This window comes from Strix aluco, chromosome 7, assembly GCF_031877795.1.
Source record: "Strix aluco isolate bStrAlu1 chromosome 7, bStrAlu1.hap1, whole genome shotgun sequence".
Classification (NCBI taxonomy): Eukaryota; Metazoa; Chordata; class Aves; order Strigiformes; family Strigidae; genus Strix; species Strix aluco.
This window is the reverse complement of record NC_133937.1, coordinates 17108160-17126387: the sequence shown is the minus strand read 5'-3', so window position 1 is coordinate 17126387 and position 18228 is coordinate 17108160. Positions and strand designations below refer to the sequence as shown.

Below are 18228 nucleotides of genomic sequence, written 5' to 3'. Positions count from 1 at the left end.
TATCCTGCAGTTCCTTGGCCTAGCAGTGGTCTGCACTGGTGACTCAGTGATTCCTGCTGCAGAGTGTGCAGTGACTGCTGCAGAACAGCCATTTGACTGTTTTCTCCAAGATGTCTTATTTATGATCTTGACAACAGTAAGAAAGCTTTCTGAGGGTTACTGCTTTGCCTGACCAGAGACACGCAGTCTTCTCGTGGAAGTGACAGGAAGGTAAAAATGAAGCTTAGACAATTGGAGAGACTGCGGCACTTGTCTGAAAGAGGTAGCAAACCTCGTTAGATGGTGTACAAGCTGTCAGATCAGCTGTGGGTCAGCCATGGTGCTGGATTTTGCCATGTGTCTGTGGGTTTTGGGGTAGAAACAGGAGAGCATGTTAGGTGTAATACGTTCAGAGCTTCAGAGAGTTGTGAGAAGTGGGAGAGCAGAGGAGAGCAGCCCTGCAGAGGGATGCAGGGCAGCGTGTCATGGCCCCAGTGCTCTGCAACGGCTGGCCCTTGTGGGGAAGGGGTCTTGGGGGCTGTGAGGAGCAAGGGCTACCTCCAACAAGCGCGCTCTCAGCAAACACTACCAGCATCACCTTGGCTGGCTGCAGACCTGGTGTCCGCGGCTGTTCCTAGGTGAAGCACTTCACAAGCCATTGCCAAGACTAGAGGCAGGGGAAACCTGAAAGGAAAATTAGTAGTTTCTCGGGAAGGGCAGTGGCCCTGGGCATGGATCTTCCTCTAAGTACAGCCGAGAGCCGCACTTCAGCCTCCCATGCCCATGTGGAGGAGTATGTCTACTTAAACTCTCCTACGGAGAAATGCTCCTTGGGTGTGGCCGCCACAGGCCCGCTGAGGAGCCGGCACCCTCTGCCCCGCCGTCCCTAGGCGGCGTGGGGCTCCCCTGGCCGTTCCTGTCACTCCCCAGCTCCGCTCCCCCTGAACAAGGGCACCTGAAGGCCGCCGCAGCCCGAGCAGCCGCTCCCGCCGCCGCACCTCAGCAGGCTTCGCCCTCCCGCCCCGCGGGCGCCCGGCGCGGCCGTCACGGTCCTCCCCGCCGGAGCGGCCCCGCCCGCCACCGCAAGCCCCGCCCGCCACCGCAGGACCCCTCTTCGCCGTCGGGGCTGCCCCACCGAGCGCCTGCCGGACCGCGGCGCCCCTACCCGCCTCCTCGCTCGGGGCTGCAGCGTCTCCCGCCGCCCCCCGGCTCTGGGCCCCGGGCGGCGACGCCTCCCGCAGGCCGGACGGCGGCGCGGTGCGGCGGGCGGGGGGAGGCGGCGGGCGGGGCGGCCCCGGCTCGTTGGGGTCCTGCGCGGCGGCGGCGGGCGGGCGGATCGGTGTCTCCTTCAGTTCGCCCTCCAGTGCCAGCGGCTGCAGCAGCGCGGCCTCCTCACGGCGAGACCCGCCTGCGCCCCCGGCCTCGCTCCGCCCGGCCCCACCGCCCTCCCGCGTTAGCCAGGTGCCGGCCTGGGCTGCAACCGGCCCCGCGGGAGCAGGGGAGGCGGGCGGGGCTCGCCCGTGTGCGAGCGGGCAGAGGGGTGGCGAGTGGGGCCGGGGACCGCGTGGGGCTGGCGGCGTCTTCCCCAGCGCCCAAGCTCACGGCGCGGACGAACGGGCGGGCGGGCGGGCGGGCGGGGCGGCGGCCGGCAGGGGGCTGTGGGGGGGTGTTTCTCCGCACGCGTTGCCCCTTACCGCCTCCCGCCGCGGCCTCCGCAGGCGCCGCGCCCTCCTCGGCGTGCGAGCCCGGCCCGGGCCGCGGTTACATAAGGGGCGGCGGGGAGGGCGCGGCGGGAGGGGGTCAGGCCGGGATGCCCAAGATGGCCGCGTGGAGGAGTTCACCTTGCGGCGGCAGCGGGCGCCGCTGGCCCTGGCGGCGGGCCTGGCGGCAGCGGGCGGCCTGGGCGCGGGGCAAGGACCTGGCGCTGGGCGCCGCCGCCCGGGCCCTTCCCTGGTACGGTGTGCCGCCTCCCCCTGCGTCCCGGCCTGGCTCTTTGCATCCCCGTGTTCCCTTTCGGTGTCCTTCTTTTCTGGGAGGTTCTGCTTTACGTCTGCTTTCGGTTTCTGAACACGCTGTTATTTTCAGATGTTTAATTTTCTTTCCCTTCTCCGTAGAGTCTCTAAATCGGCCTAGCTATGGCTACTAGACTAGTGTGCCCACCTGAGAGATGTCAGTAGGGAGAGAGCTGAAACAAGGGTAATGAGGTGGTGTTTTTTCTTTAAGCTTTAGTAGCAGTGTAAGTCTAAAAGTCAGCGTGTGTCCAATGTATTTTAGCAAAGTATTTTTTGAATATTATCAATTTCTCTGTTGCTGTTTACACTGCTGGAATACAATTTCAGTGTAGTGATTGCCATTTTTTAAAAATTACATGAGCACTTAAGTGGTTTTATTATAGCCTGATCTTCGATATCCTGAGATCTTAAAATTGTTAGACATCTTTACAGAAGTCTTTGGCATTCCTTCAATTGTAGGTTCTGAGAGAGTTTTGACATACTACCTGGAAGGACAACTGATGTAATAATTCTGATAACATGAATACATTTTCCTGTTCTTGGGATGATTTTTTTTTTTACAGAAGAAGGACGCATGCTTGTTGCTTTTGAGTAACAGATTAATTAAACTTCTTTTAGGAGGCATGAAACAAAGATCAGGATGGAGCTCCCACTTGATTCAAGTAGATTCTGTGTTTTTGAAATGAGGAGTAAGATTATCTGATAGTTGCTTTCACAACAAACCTCTTGTTAAATAGTACTTATTTAGTTACTTCTAATTAGTTTTTAAGTGAAAGACACTTCAAAATAGGGTTGAAGAAAATTACTTCTGATTATAAGAATTTGTAAACCTAGGTAACTTGCTAACATTGGAGGACATGAGAATGATTTTTTTTTTTTTTTTTTGCCCTGTTTTCATTTAATGAGCATTCTGATGATGGCACTGGCTTATCAGGTATTTAATATACCCAAAATTAACTCTTGGTTTCCCCTTTTGTCCTCATCCATTCCTGTTAGTATAGCATTAGAACAGCAGTGTGACAGTTGTACTCTTTTTTAACTTTTTATCACAAAATTTGGCTGTAGGCTGGAATGTCTGACAAATACTGTTTGGCTTCCTTGCAATGGGAAGGATGCCTACCTAGGCCAGATAAAATGGCAACATCCTTTTTACTGTAGTAATCCTTTGAATTTAGACATAGATACCAGCTTGGTAACTTCTCAGGACATTACTGCTTAGCATAAATCTCTTGTCTGTAATTGTTGTCTAGTCAGATTGGGAACATTGAAAACAAAAGTGAAAAGCTCATTTATATATTTATACTGTAAAAGCCTGTTTGTTCTAAAGGCTAGTATAAAACTTTAAAACCAGAAATAATTATTCTTCTGAAGATGCTAGTTGGAAGTGAGACCTGTTCATTAGAGGAAAAATACATAGCTAAACCTTCTCTAAATTATTTTAAACTGCTACTCAATTGTACAGTTGCTGTACAGCAGAAATTTAGAGGAGGAAGAGCAGTGTTCCAACACTTTCTCATAATTTGGTCTACCACCTGTTTATTTTTATCAAATAAATAATAGGATCCATTTAATGTCATGTCACTGGGGTTAGTATCTGTCCTGCTGTAGAATTTTTTTCTTATTTATTTATATTTTCTTATTTATTATGGACTTGAACTTGGGCTAGGCCTTTTTAAGCTTCAAATGCTCTAAGTCATTTTCATGTCTTTTTTTTTTTTTAGTTTACTTTAACTCTGGAAAAACAGACTTGTTTTACGTTCTTGAACAAGTCATGCATGTCTTGTTGTAGTGACCTGCTTGTAGAGTTTACAAGTTGTTACTAATGAAGGGGTTTTAAAATTTTTTTTTCATTAAACTATAAATGTAAATGTTGTTGTGCAGAGGAGGTTGAAGTTATCTTCTTACGGCTTAGGGAAGTGGAGTAAGGTACTCTGGAAGACTGCATTAGAAATTGTAAAAAGATAAGAAACAGTCCTATGCCTTACCAATGATTGCTAAAATATTTTTTTTTAAATAGCAGTTCATACAATTAGGCTGTATATGGCAGGTGTAATTTGGTGGTGTTTTTTATATGGATGCTATTCTGAAACAACAGTCTGTTTAGTGGAATGGTGCCCTAAAGGAATTCTTTCTGAATCGAGTGTTCCAGGAAAGTTTTCCTTTTATAGTAGATAAGGCCATGAAAAGATGGAAAGAAACTTTAAGGGGGGGGGGGGGGGGAGCTTGCCTTGATTCCATATTATGGAATACACTTATCTTCTGCAGATCTCTGCAAGATAAACAATTCTATAGCCAGGTGTTGAAAATTTAAGTATTGGATAAAAGTACTATATAAAAATGAAAGTTATCTTTTGTGCTTTCAGTTGAAAGGTAACTGAAGATATTTTTCCATTTACTTAAACAAAACCAACAAAAAACCCCAAATGAGCAAGATAAACAGTCAATTATGTTAATCTGACTTTCTCTGCAAAACAAATGTGACCAATCATTTTGAAAAGATAAGATTTTTGTTTGCTTGTGTTTAGCCTTTTAATGGTGCTCTATCTAGTTAGTTTCATTGTTCTTCCCCCCCCCCCCCCCCTTTTTTTTTTTTCCCCACTTTTACAGCATGGGGGGAGTTAACTCTTTGAAATATGCTCTGTTTTCTGTATTTTAAAATGTTAAAATACAGTGCCTCTGTAACAGTGGCCATTTGCTATTGAAATCGTGGGAAAACAGTCACTGAAGGAAGGTACAGATAGAGTGTATCTTCACTGGGAGGAGAAACCATACAGGCCTGTGTGAGACCTTAGGCTGGTATCTGTCCTTTGGGCCAGGGAGGCTGGGTCATAGCTAGTCTTGAATGACAGATTCTTTAACAGTGAGATTGCCAGAGGCTCCCCATCTGAGAAAGGGACTTTTAAAGAGAGCTTTTGTCACTCACCCAGGACTCCTACCACTTTGTTTTAAATGAGCAAGACAACTCCCCAAATATAAACTCTTGTGTGTTAATGGAGGCGGGGAACTTAATCAGATTTATTACTAGTTAATGGTATTAGATGTTCCTTTTTATATTGTATGTGTACCATTTAAAAAAATGGGGCAAATGATGTTGCAAAGCAGATATGCACTCTTTTTACATTTTGAAAATGACTTTGCAGGTCCTTTCAGGTAATTTTCATGAGCATCTGTCAAATTTGACTTTGTGGAACTGCAGGAAGTAACTGTCTGCATTATAGTCTTTCAGATTTACAGTTTCCTGGTTTTTGGTGGTAACTGCCAACTCTGGAAATGTGAGCTATTAGTTGATTTCTGGTAATTAAAAATGTATGGAGAAATCTACTTGAAAAATCAGGAACTGGGTGGTCTTGCAATGCCTTTTCTCTACAAGCAGATTACCTAAGCCGAGAAAGCATTTAGTATTCACAGTGACCATCGCTGAAAATCTGTAGGTGTTTCACAGAATACTGTGATTGTTTGAGCCATCTGTCTATTACCTGTCTTCATATATGAATCTACCTTAAAGAGTATCTTCAAAGAGTTATGGTAGCATTTTCTTTGTGCTCACACTGATAAAAGGTTCACTATTAATGAGCCCGTTACCTTTCAGCTCCAATGGCGATTCCTCCATCATATGTAGACCTTGGCAAATCTGCCAGAGATATCTTCAATAAAGGATATGGTAAGAATAGTACCTTTTATAAAACATTTTGTCTGTGGTGCAGCAATGAATTGCCTTTTTAAGCCTGTATGTAAAATTGAATGCTCAAATGCTTGTGTTTGAGGAGGGGGAAGGTGTGTTGCTTTTATATTATTGCCATCAACTAACAGATCACTAGAGGCTTTTTGTGGGCTGTTTTGATGTGAAATCTGTTAAATCTTACTGCTTTAGACACATAAATGTCAGGTGTACAATATGCAAGAATGTAAGCATCAAGTGTAATTTAACTTAGGAGTACACTTTGTTTACCAATCTGTGCCACTACATTTGTTGATACAGAAAGGGAGGGATATATACCACTGTAACATTACAGCCTTTTTTGAAATAGAAAGAGGAATAGCTGTTGGGATAAAGAATCCTTTAACATTTTAAAATGCTTTAATACCAGGCAGTTGCATAGTTGAATTCTGCTTTGTTACAGTGCTGTTTGTTTTTGGTCTTTGGGAATGCACGTGGGGGCTCTTTCACCAAGACTGTCACTCAGCTCTAAGGGTAACAGTGTGAATTGACACTCCTATAAAACCTACTTACATGACAGTTCCAGTGGCTGTGTATTTCCCAGTGACTTCAGTTTTAAAGTAGTTAAATGTACAGTGTACAACTGAGAGATTATTCTCCACTTTCGATGTGGTGATGATAGAATAGAACTCCTGGCTTGCTCCACAGTGGCCTCCTCTACCCACTGTGGCATCTAAAATTTGAGTGTTACTGAAGTCAGCCTTATTTTTATTATATCTGTATATATATATGGCACACTGCCGAGACTGCTTGGAAAATGTGCATGGTCTCAGTTAAAGCCTATTGGTGTAACTTTGTCTTCTGTTTGTTAAGGTTTTGGGTTGGTGAAACTGGATGTGAAAACAAAATCTGCAAGCGGAGTGGTGAGTTTAAATACCTTTCATTATTTTTTTTTTTTTCTGGATATGTTCTGATATTTAATTAGAAAGGACACCTTCCGTATGCTGTTGAATAGTTTATAGGTTATATGAATGATAAACTTTTGGTGTAAAACAATTTCAGAAGTCCCTAAACATCTGAATGTAACGGGGTATCCTATCGCATTGTTTAGTTTATTAGTTGTCCCTCACCTTAATGTCTGAAGGTGAACAAATAGCTGACACATTTTTGAAGTATTTTAATGTATCAATCATAGTACACAGAAATTATTTCTAAAGTACCTTGTGATACTACTTGGAGGAAATTTGTGGCATCTTGATGCTTGTGTGAAGTAGTTGGCAGTGAATTAGCACATTGAGTCTTTGGCTCCTCTTTAAAGGTATTAGAGTGCTGCAGTAATGTTTTGTGCAAGATGTCTTGGTCATGCAAGCAGTGCCTCCTGTAACTTCTCTATCTCTAGAGTAGACTTTGCAAGATAGAAAGGTAGATTATTTTTTTTTCCATAACTGGAAGCTTTAAGAGTGTAACTGGCTGTTAGAAACAAGGTGCATGGGTTATATGTTGTGTCTTTTCTAGAAGTCTGTATCTCCACTGAAGCACAGTTTGCAAGAACCCTATTATAGGTGTAGCTATTCTTATTTTAGCCTGTTTCTTTTGAGGACTACCTGTATTACTCTGAAAAATCCAAGCCCTCATGTGAATCCCATATCAGTTATAAGGCATCCTTCCCAGGAGGAGAAAGCGTTGGCATGTATGTACTGCAGATGCTTTAAAGCAGAGATAAGAGATAATGTAATAATTTGCTGCTCCTAAAGCTATTACCACAATGGTTGCGGTCAGATATGCCGTGTGCACTAGGAATAGCACAAAGCAAGAAGTTAAAGCTGAAAGTTATTTGGACTTGAAGTTGCATAGTCCCTGTCACTTGCTAGGAAATAGGCCTCACTAGAATTATGCAACTGTGAAGATGGTTTAGTGGTTCACTAACATAATACAAGTAGATGTCTTGGCCATGGTTAAATTTGATCAGCCACTATTAAAGAACAGTGGGCGCTTGTGATGTGTGGTAGGTTTTGGACTGTGAGAATATGGATGCTTAGGGATTTGTGATTTCAAATCCGTGTTTCCTTCTGGGGGAGGTGAGTGTGAGGAGTCAATCTGAAAAGTAATACTCTGCGTGGAGGAAGTCAGAGATAAAAATTTTTATTTATATGCTTTAAAAAGTTGAAATAATAAACTTTTAAAATCATGAAGGCAATAACATTTCAGTGGAAAGAGCTTTTTAACATATATTTGCAAACCAAACTTCCACTTCTACCAGATATTGCCTTTAGTTTCTGAGTAGTGGAACACAGAATTTATTCATTCTGTCATTGTGAGTAACCAAATAGAGACATCAAAGACTGCTTAGTTTAATAAGGAGATGTGAGTGATAGTGCTAACTTCTAAATTGTTTCAAGAATTCTAAGTAATACTTTATCAGAAGCATACAATTAAACGTTGCCTTAGTTCACAATTCAAACATGAATGTTCCTCCAGTGTGTCATTAAACCTGACAGGGGAAGAGGAATTTTATAGATGTCAGTAAAAACGCATGTACCTATGGCTTGTGTGAAAGTCTGCTGCATTGGTTAGACTAAGAACTCTCTCAAAAAGCAACCCCCACCCCCCCAAAAACCCAAACCACCACCTGCCCCACCCCTAATTTGAAAAACAATGACATTCTGTGACATTTTACAGTTGTACATAATTTATCTTTAGAGGTGGTTGACTGGAATAATGAAAATATATATGTGATCCTTAAAGAATTTTGCTGGAGTTGCGTTATGTGCCTTAGGGCTCTTGGTTTCATTTTTAATTTGCTCATTAGGAGTGTCAGATTAACCTTATATTTCAGGAATGTGTTTCTGCTTTTAAGGAGAATACTTACAGTAACTACTGTCTTGCTTCTGAAATATGTTGCAAACCTGTACATTTTGTAATAGTGGCAGAAACACTGCAATTGAGATGGGGAGTGGGAGGAGGCCTCTGTGGGCATGAATTGTTTAGGACTTCTTGTCTGTGTCTTTCCCCCACCTCCCCCCACAAGTTGTCTAATGTTAAAATTGCTGCATAGAATAACAAGATCTTAGAGTTTGCTGAAGAAAAGTCTTTTCTCTTTTGGCACTGTGTGATGCTTTCAGGACCACATGTATTTTCTGTATAACATGGACACTGTCCTCTTTAGGAATTCACAACATCTGGTTCATCGAACACAGACACTGGAAAAGTGAATGGGAGCTTGGAGACCAAATACAAGTGGGCTGAGTATGGGCTGACTTTCACAGAAAAATGGAACACAGATAACACTCTGGGAACAGAAATTGCAATTGAAGATCAGGTAATAGATTAAGAGAGTATTTATTTGTGTTACTGAGCTAGCAGAACTGAATTTATAGCTTTATCTTATCTTCTCCCCCTTCAATTAGATTGCCAAAGGTTTGAAGTTGACATTTGATACAACTTTCTCACCAAATACAGGGTAAGAATTATTAGCCTTTTCACCTTATTTAGGGCAGTAAGAACACCCATGATCAGTAAATGTTCATCTGGTCTGTTGTATTGACACTTACATGGTTTGCTACTGATCCAAATGAGGAAATCCCAGTGCTAAAGGCTTCTGCTCTTTACCATCACATCTTATTCTATGGGCTTAGTATTGGACATTTCACAACAGTTCGCTTTGCTTATTTTTTGGGATAGAAATACCTGTAAGATTATGAGAGGCATGAAAATGTCTCTGTGTCCGTCACAAAATGCCTGTTTGCAGTAGCCCTGTACTTACTTGATGGGCCAGTCTAGAGGATGTATGTGCATGGCATTTAGATACATTGTGTGGAGTCATATGGCTCGATTTTGACAGTTCATTGAGGAGGATCAAGCTTTGTCTTAAGATAACTGTTTCTCTGTTTCAGAAAGAAAAGTGGTAAAATTAAGTCAGCTTATAAACGTGAATGCCTAAACCTAGGTTGTGATGTTGACTTTGATTTTGCTGGACCTGCAATCCATGGTTCAGCTGTCTTTGGTTATGAAGGCTGGCTTGCTGGCTATCAGATGACTTTCGATAGTGCCAAATCAAAATTGACAAGAAATAACTTCTCTGTGGGTTACAAGACTGGAGACTTCCAACTGCACACTAATGTGTAAGTACTGAAAATTGTGTCCAGATTTACAGAAGCAGGCTTTTTCTACCTTTCCCTCTAGTCAGAATACAAATGCTTGCAAGGCCATTAGGTGGAGTGCATTTTTCAATAGGAAACTCTTAGCTAAATGCTAAGTGTTACTTTGTATCTCTCTTTCAAAACAGTAAATACTCCTGGCTTGTTAGCGCTTAGAGCATGGTATATGCTACAGCTTAGCAAATAGCGAAGTACATCCAAATGAGAAGTGCAGTAGTTCAGTTATGCAGAGCTGATCGTAACCGTTTTTCCAGCTTTCCGGTTACCGTGAATTGTATCTGACTCAAATCTACTGCCCTTAAATTAGTTAGAGGTAGTGATTAGTGTCAGGCTGTTTAAGTAGGCCAGTAGTAGTTTCTGGAGCAAGACTAGAGCTTTATTTTTGGACTTCTTGAGTAGGTTCATCTTCTTGCCTGTCTGGGACGATGAGTGCATGAAGCACTTAGAGTGTGTAACTAAAGTGTAAGACATCTTGTTTATGAACTTCTTTCAGACTTGCTGCATTTAGATCTTAAATGCTCTTCAGAGCAAGCTGATCAAAACCTACTGAAGAACATGGTGTTTTCAATATAAGTTAATAAAAATTGGTGGTGTTCCAGTGCATTTAATTAGGAAATAACTTATCTGATTTTTGAGGTAGAAGTTTGCCCTTTTGGAGGGGGAGGATGGGTATTGTATCAGGGTTTATAGAGGTCGAGGGGTATGGGAGGAAGCTGCAAAACACTTGTATAGTCTGGGCTGTGAGAATTCCATTTCAGTTTACTTATGTCAAACATTGCAACAGATCTTTAGAAAGGTCATCTAATTCTTTAGGAATATATGTATTCAGTAATCATAGAATTCAGAATGCCTGTTTCTGAACTGTTAACATTCATCTGTTTTGTAAGGGTGTGATCTGGAATTACATTCAAGTACTTGGTTCAACATTAGTGTGAGAATTAGCTGTAGCACTCAAATATCTTTTTTTCCCATGAATTACTGCAGTTTTATTTTGCCTTGAAGCCTTTGTTCATCTTCCCTTCTCCTATTGAAAAATGTGAAACAACTGAAACTTTTGGAATTCTCATTTGAATAAAAATGTGAAGTAGTTAAAAAAAAGAAAAAAAAACACCCAACAACCCAACCGTTGGGACTATGTAAATATAGGAAACTAACTTTTTTCTTAATTTGTGCAGCAATGATGGTTCAGAATTTGGTGGGTCAATTTACCAGAAAGTGAGCGACAATCTTGAAACTGCTGTAAACCTGGCCTGGACAGCAGGTAGCAACAGCACTCGCTTTGGCATTGCGGCTAAATACAAGTTGGATTCCACTGCTTCTATCTCTGTAAGTATGGCTCTAACCAAAAGGGTTATGCAAAGCACAGTGTTACTTTCAGTGCAAAAGAAGGTAATAGGTCAGGAAGTCTTGTAGGAATTACTCTTACAATCCAGGCAGTTATAATTAAACCAGCAGTATTTAAATTCTATAATGTTGCATGCAGCAAACTGTCTTTTAGAATCGGACTGTCAAATGTTGTGCTACTCTAGAGGACTCGATGTATTTATTTAAAAAAAACAAAAAACAAAAAAACCCCTCATGTCTGGTTCCATAAGTTTACAGAATTTCTTCAAAACCAGTTTTTGGGAGCTCCGTCATGTTCTCATGGTGAGAAGTCTGGTGATACTGTTTAAAAAGGCAATATGCAGAAAAGTTTTCTGTGTTACAAAGTATAGAACTGAACCTGGATTGTGGGAATCAGCCTATAGAGGAAGTGATGCCAAGCAAGATAAATAATTTTGCACATATTGTTTATGATGATATTATGAAATGTTTGCTGCTTGACTGATTGGACCTGCAAGATACTAGTTCTTTTGTAATAGTATGAACACGGAGGATTCTTCTGAAGTGGCTTGTTTTGGGACACTGGTGGTAAATTGCCATGGCCACCTGAAAAGGGGAAAGTGGGGAAGTTCACCTGCCAAACTATGTTCCAATAACAGTACTCCCTGCCCTTACATTCTGTCTGCTCTTAAATAGGTTACTACTTCACCTGTAAGTTGGGGGGCAAGGCCATAGCTGGCAAGAATTCAGTAAGCACAGAGATACTGAAAGGACAAGTAAAACTTGATTAAGTTGATAGTGGCAGTTTTGCCATAGTTATTCTAGCTTCTGAATGATAACAAAGAACTGATCAGTTCCAACATTTCAATTGCTTTTGTCTTGGGTTTTTTTCAGGCAAAAGTGAACAATTCTAGTCTAGTCGGAGTGGGTTACACCCAAACCCTGAGGCCAGGTAAGGGTTATCACATGAGTTATGTCACATACATCCCTTTTATGCATCACAAAGAAAATCTTGGACATCTGGCATTTATATGCAACTATTTCCCTTCTTCAGAATAATTTTGTCTTGAAGGCAAAGTAGGTGTTTTATAAGAGCTTATGTTGGACATTAAACCTTTATCTAAACAAGACAAATTCCACTGTATCTAATAGTATTTCTGCATCATTCCTCATTGATTTGTGTAGGAATGGACTGTATTGTGTTTTGATAGCTTAGCTTTAGGCTGGGCAAAGCAGTCTTTCTTTGGCATAGCTTTCTCCAGTCATATCATATTGAATGATAGCAGGTCTTGAAATAATGATTAATCATCAAAGAACATACTTCCTGCTCTTCATACTTAGTAAAAAAACCTCCAGAACTTAACTTGTTCTGCTTAAATATGGAAAAGACCTGTTAATGCTATATTACCCTTGGTTAGTTCCTTACTTGAAAACCATAAAAATCGTAGTTTCATTCCATCTTCCTTGGTACAAGTGTCTGTCTTACTGTGCGTAATTTTCCTCCTTTGCACACCTTAATGTAGAAAAGGAGAACTCTTGTGTACTTAGCAATTAGAGACTTCGTATATCCACTCTATAACGTGGTGGTATTTACAAAAAGCATCTAGCTTGATTCACATGACTATAGGCTTCAATAGATTTCATGGGTAAATGTATTTTTGTGTAGAAATCGTTAGAGGAAAGTAATGACATGGAAAAGGAGCTACAACTGGGACTTGTAATGATGGAGGTTGAGTTGCATGAAAGATACTCTGCTTGTATGTTCTAAACGTGCTGTTTAAAAATTTTACAGGTGTGAAGCTTACGCTGTCTGCCCTGATAGATGGAAAGAGCATCAATGCTGGTGGCCATAAACTTGGTCTTGGCCTGGAATTGGAGGCTTAAAAAGGCAAAGAAACTGCTGCAGAGAAGGGATATCAGAAGAATTTGGCCTTAAAATGTATTTCCAATGTGACCAGCAGGCTTTTTTTCCCAAGAAGGATGACCTAGAACAAGAGCTGTATTTGGAGTATTTAGACAGTTACTTGTTAGCTGGTTTCTAGTTAAATTGGTTACCCATCTAGTTAAAATTCTGCATTAGTGCAGTCACTTAAACATTATTTAAATGTATTTAACTGTTTAATGCGCTACCCACAAATAATGAAATAGACATTTATGAAAACTGTACAATTGTGTGCATGTTTGTTTTTATGTTCCTTTTAACATTTGATATTGCCATTGAATGAAAAATGGATCAGTGGATGTTTTGAAATGAGGTCAACAATTTTGTTAAATCACCTGAAGTAGAAGTACGTTTGGTATCCCAAGACAAATTATGAATAAAGCAAGTACACACACATACTTGTGCCTCAGATATTTTAAGAGTTAAGATACGAGGGTAGTGCTCAGTTAAGTTTTAGCTTAAAATAATCCAAGAAGTAGTGCTCTATACCTTTGTGCAATTAAGGACACCACCCCCTCACCCTCTTCCCCGCCCCTGACAACACTGAATATAGGTGGTTTTCACTGAACAGTTGGATTCCTCAAGCAAGTTGAATGTGCTTTTCTGTCAGGTAAGACTTGTCGTGACACAATGGTTTAATTCCCCCTGCGTTCCATGGGCAAGATTTACTGCATTACTAGTTGGCCTCCTGATGCAAAGAGTGCAGAATGATGTACTTGGCATACTGAGACATTTAAGAACTGCTCCTTGATGCTTTTGGCCAAGGAGTGAAAAACCTCACCACAAACACACCTTTTGCTTATTTGTATGAAGTGAGATGTATCTCTGCAATTGAACATAACAGTGTAGTGGTATAACAGCCTGCTTTTATCCGAGCTGCTGTGAGGTTTCTGCTTACAATGACCAAAATAAAGGCTTAATTTAAGTGGAGATGAAGGAAAATACATCTGATTTTGCTTTCCTTTTGACTAATAAATCTTGGCAGATAGACATTTAAGTCCAGAAACATGCAGAATAATGGAAAAACTCTCTCATGTTTTTCCAAGATAGAATTAAGAGAATAGAAATGTGAGGGATATTTGGTCCCTGAGCATAACATCCCTTAAGGTCAAATATAACTAGCTGTGAATGCTTTAAATGTGGAATATATTAAATACATGTAGTTACAGTGCTTACATTTAAGAATAGGGATTTATTGAGTTCAAGGGAGTGCCTGGAGCCTACTCCTTACAGTCTCTCATGGCTGAGAAGGATATCTGGATACTTAGTTGTGCGGTCTGTAGTTCACAGCAACCTCTTTTACAGAGCAGGTGGCTAGCTTATGATCAGGAAGCTTTATCTCTGGTTTGCAAGCTGTGTTTGGTTCATGCTGGATTAGACTTAACCCTCATAAAAGTCCTAGTGATTTGTTCGAGGTCTTGTTCCAATCTTGCACTATTGCCCTCATAGTCAAATTCTCAAGTACTCTGTTGTAAACAGCCTGTGTTCAGGCTTTAGCTGTGGAATAGCTGAGCCACCTTCTTTGCAGAAGATGGAGTAGAGCTTAAGCTTCCAGCTCAGGCTCTTGAGCAGGCTTGCTAGTGTATTAGACTAGTTTTGTTACATGGCAAAGCGAAAGTTTGGCAGCATTTGTGCTTTGGAGTACCTTTATTGATGTTCTCGCTAAACGTCCTTTTCTGAGGAGCACTTCCACCACTTGGTGATGGAAGAAGCATGTAAGGTGCAATTTTTGGCACTCTTATTGCATATTAATGTTCGAAAACTGTATTTTTAGTTTGAAGTGTTCTTACGTGCTAGACCACTTAAAGGTAGAGACTGTGCAGGCAGACATTTGAATTTTAGTACGGGTTCTTTTCAGTATAACCATCTCTTGTGCCTCACAAAGTGTGTCCAGGCTTCTGAAAGAAGAATAAATGCTGTGTGTCTGTATGCATTGTCCAGCTATAGCACCTGGGCAAATAAAGGACTTTTGTCTTTTATTTATGAATGATGCCTTGTTTGCATCCTTAAACCAGCATAGCTGCAACACTGATGTTTCTCATTTTTTGGAAGCTTTCAATAGGGCTGTAGTGGTCTAGTAGTCTGACACTTTTTTATGGTAGTATTTTGTATTTTTTTGTGGGTGGTGTTTTGGTTGGTTTTTTTGTTTTGGGTTTGGGTTTTTTTTTTTTTAGAAACAGCTTTTTTTTTTTTTTTAGAAACAGCTACTCTAACTGTTACTTCACTACCTGCTGCTCACCTCTAGCTGTTTTTCCTGAGGGCACAAAATGGGCAAGTGAAATAAAAGCAGATATTGCAGAGCTTCTCTTCAACTCTTCATACAAATTAGTAACGGAAAGCTTGAACCGATTCATTTTACTGTTTTCCTGTGCATCACTTCACTAGTCCTCAGCCTTTTAACCTTAAGTAGTTTCATTTGTTATAATGCTGATAGGCAACTGGAGAAATAAAAGGGCTCTGCAGTAGTTAAGACAATTGTGAAAATGTGAGTTTTCCTAAAATATTCTGTCATAAATCACTACTTTGAGCATGAAAAGGAAGTTCAGTGTCTATTGACATCTCTCAAGTGAGGCTTATAAAAACGGCTTTCAAACTTTCTTTTCAACTGTGTTACAGAAGCTGGTGGTGTAATTGGAGTTTTGTGGTAAGGAATGTTGGTAGTTTAAATAGCTCCATTTTGTTAGAACATGTAAAAAGCCTTAATGATAACTTTGAGTGCTAGCCAGCCTTTCCTCAGGTGTCATTCTGAATAAAATAAAAACACTTGAGATAACCAATGACCTGAGCATGGCTGTGCATCTTGTTTGTGTGAACTGTAGCATTGCATTCCTGCCTGGTACAGCTGGACTAGGGGTTGTCCGTGTGCGTATTGCAAGGAGACTTAATTATGCTTTCATAAATAAAAAAACCTTTCACATGAGATTATGATGCCCTGAATTTTGCAAGTTACTGAGTAACTTGAACATTTATGTTCTTGCTGTGCTGTAGAAATTCTCCAGATTGTTTCAATGAACCTTGCACTCTTCACATGGTTCAGCTTGGTGTAGTATACTTTTAAATCTGCCTCTTGTGCACTGCAGTCATTCAAAACCAGGAAGTTTGTCTGGAACTATTTTGGGATGGGCATGGAAACCTTTCACCCCTGAGCATTGGGGTACAGGTTTTTACCTTTCCCTTGGCTGTCGCTGGGATAAATCCAGGTAGTAGTAGTGTGCTTACTGCCCCCTCATGTCCTGTTCTGGTGTTTGGCTTCTTACTGCAATAGTCTGTCTACTGGGCACAAGGATGCATTTATATCTATGGTGACTGCACTTCTATAGGAAGTAGATCTGAGCAAACAGAAGACAGCCCATGCATGGATGATCCAGCCCTGCTTATGTCAAAGGTCCTTGTTTCCTTATTGTACCAGTCAGCAAAGACAGAAGCAATCCATTGCAAAGGTAAGCCACTACTGATGACAAATACTGGGTTGCACCTGTGGCAGCAGTGTCTTAATGGCAGGTACAAATGCTTCCTGTGAACTGGCAGGAAGGACAACCCAAAGAAAAAGCTGGTTGTGTTGTTATATGGTATGAAAGGAATATGTTGCAAGCGATTTTATTGTGTTTGTCAGCCTCCCTTTGCAGTGGAATATTTGTTCTTCATCTGGAATAGAAATTAAAACACGGATTATGTCAATTATTGTAGTGTGAATTCATTGTATTTTAGTGGTTTCCCTTCTCATGGTTGTTTCTGGGCGTGCCTTTTAGTTGCCCGTTGTGTCCGTCTTTCTACGTGCTGCTGGGTCAAATGGAAAGCAATAAACAATTTTTGTGAGCCTAATGTACAGCATCTGCTTTAGCTGTGAGTTTGACACTGATGCTCATGTAAAAAGAGGCAAACCTCTTTTTGCACAGTGATTTCTGAAAAATAATATGCAATTAAAACTTATAAAAATGCTATTAGGCAAAATATGTGGTGTTACACACTAGGATTTGGTTCATATCTACACTCATTTATCTACTGGTGTTGGGAAAAGTGCTGACAGACCTTTAAAGATGGCAAGCAGTCAGATTTTGTTTCAGCTCCAAACATTTGACCTTTCCTACAGCATGTGCTTTTAAATGAGAATTTTCTGCTGAAACCAATACCACGGCAATACTTGCAGTATGATTACTGCTGGTTAACAGTAGCGCACACATTGGAAATCTTTCAAGGGTTTGTGGGTGTTTTCATTGGCATGTTCTTTGTCCTGGATCCATGGGGGAAGATCCTAATGGTAAAGTAATGACTCTGTTTAATGATTTTGCATTGTTAACAACTTGGAACCTTTTCAGTTTACTTTGCTTGTGCTCCTATGAGCATTAAAATACTAAATGGCTATTATGAAAACCTCACTAATCTTGGTGAGCTCCATGGAGTAGGTTTGGGTGTGCTAGTGTGAGGCAGGGTTACAATGCTCAGCCTGAAGCTGGGCCCAGCACAGGTGGGAGAGCTGAGGAAGCAGCTCACAAGGAACCAGTGAGATTTGTCCTGCGATGTTTTACTGATCCATGGTGGCATTACTAAAAACACAACTGAATATTAGGCACACATAACTATTTAAGAAAGGGTAAGTTTTGATATTTTGTGTTGAGGGCTTGGCTGTTGTGCGGGTAAGGGGTGGGGGGAGGAGGGGTGCTTTTCTCTGCGTAGATGTGACCGAGACTTCTTGCCTTGCAGCTGCTGAGAGCGTTATCGTATCTGACTCCTGGTGACCCCGCCGGGCAGCTGCCAGGGCCGGGCTGGAAGGGGGGAGCGGCCCCCAGAGGGGACGGATCCCGCCCGCCGGGGGGCCCCGCCCCGCCCCGCCCCGCCCCGCCCCGCGCCGCCCGGCCGCGGGCTGAGGGCGCCATCTGGTGGCCGCTGATGTCCTCGTCTCCCTCTGCGAGGAGCCGCCGCCACGGGCGTGGCGCGAGCGGCTTCCTGGGGCGCTTGGCGCGGCCCTCCCCTCAGCTCCCCGGCCGAGAGAAGGCAGCGGGAAAATAGGAATTGCAGGAGCCTACCCCTGATTCTGAGCTAAAGAAATAAACTAGAGGAGGAAAACCACTCCGTACGCTGGCACTCGGATGTTCTCCAAGCCTTGAGTCTGAGGGACCCGGCAGCGTCTGTCCGCTTCTGAAGGAGCAGCTGGTCCCG

At 42.0% G+C, this 18228-nt stretch overlaps 1 protein-coding gene across 1 annotated transcript; it reads left to right on the top strand.

The window, feature by feature from the left end:
• The first annotated feature begins 1281 nt into the window (after positions 1-1281).
• Positions 1282-15848, top strand: VDAC2 (voltage dependent anion channel 2). The gene is made up of 9 exons (XM_074830579.1): positions 1282-1440; positions 5581-5652; positions 6523-6572; positions 8816-8968; positions 9057-9109; positions 9543-9770; positions 10982-11132; positions 12024-12081; positions 12922-15848. The coding sequence occupies exons 2-9, from the start codon at positions 5586-5588 to the stop codon at positions 13011-13013; spliced, it is 852 nt and encodes a 283-aa protein (XP_074686680.1). The 5' UTR covers positions 1282-1440; positions 5581-5585; the 3' UTR covers positions 13014-15848.
• Positions 15849-18228: the final 2380 nt, after the last annotated feature.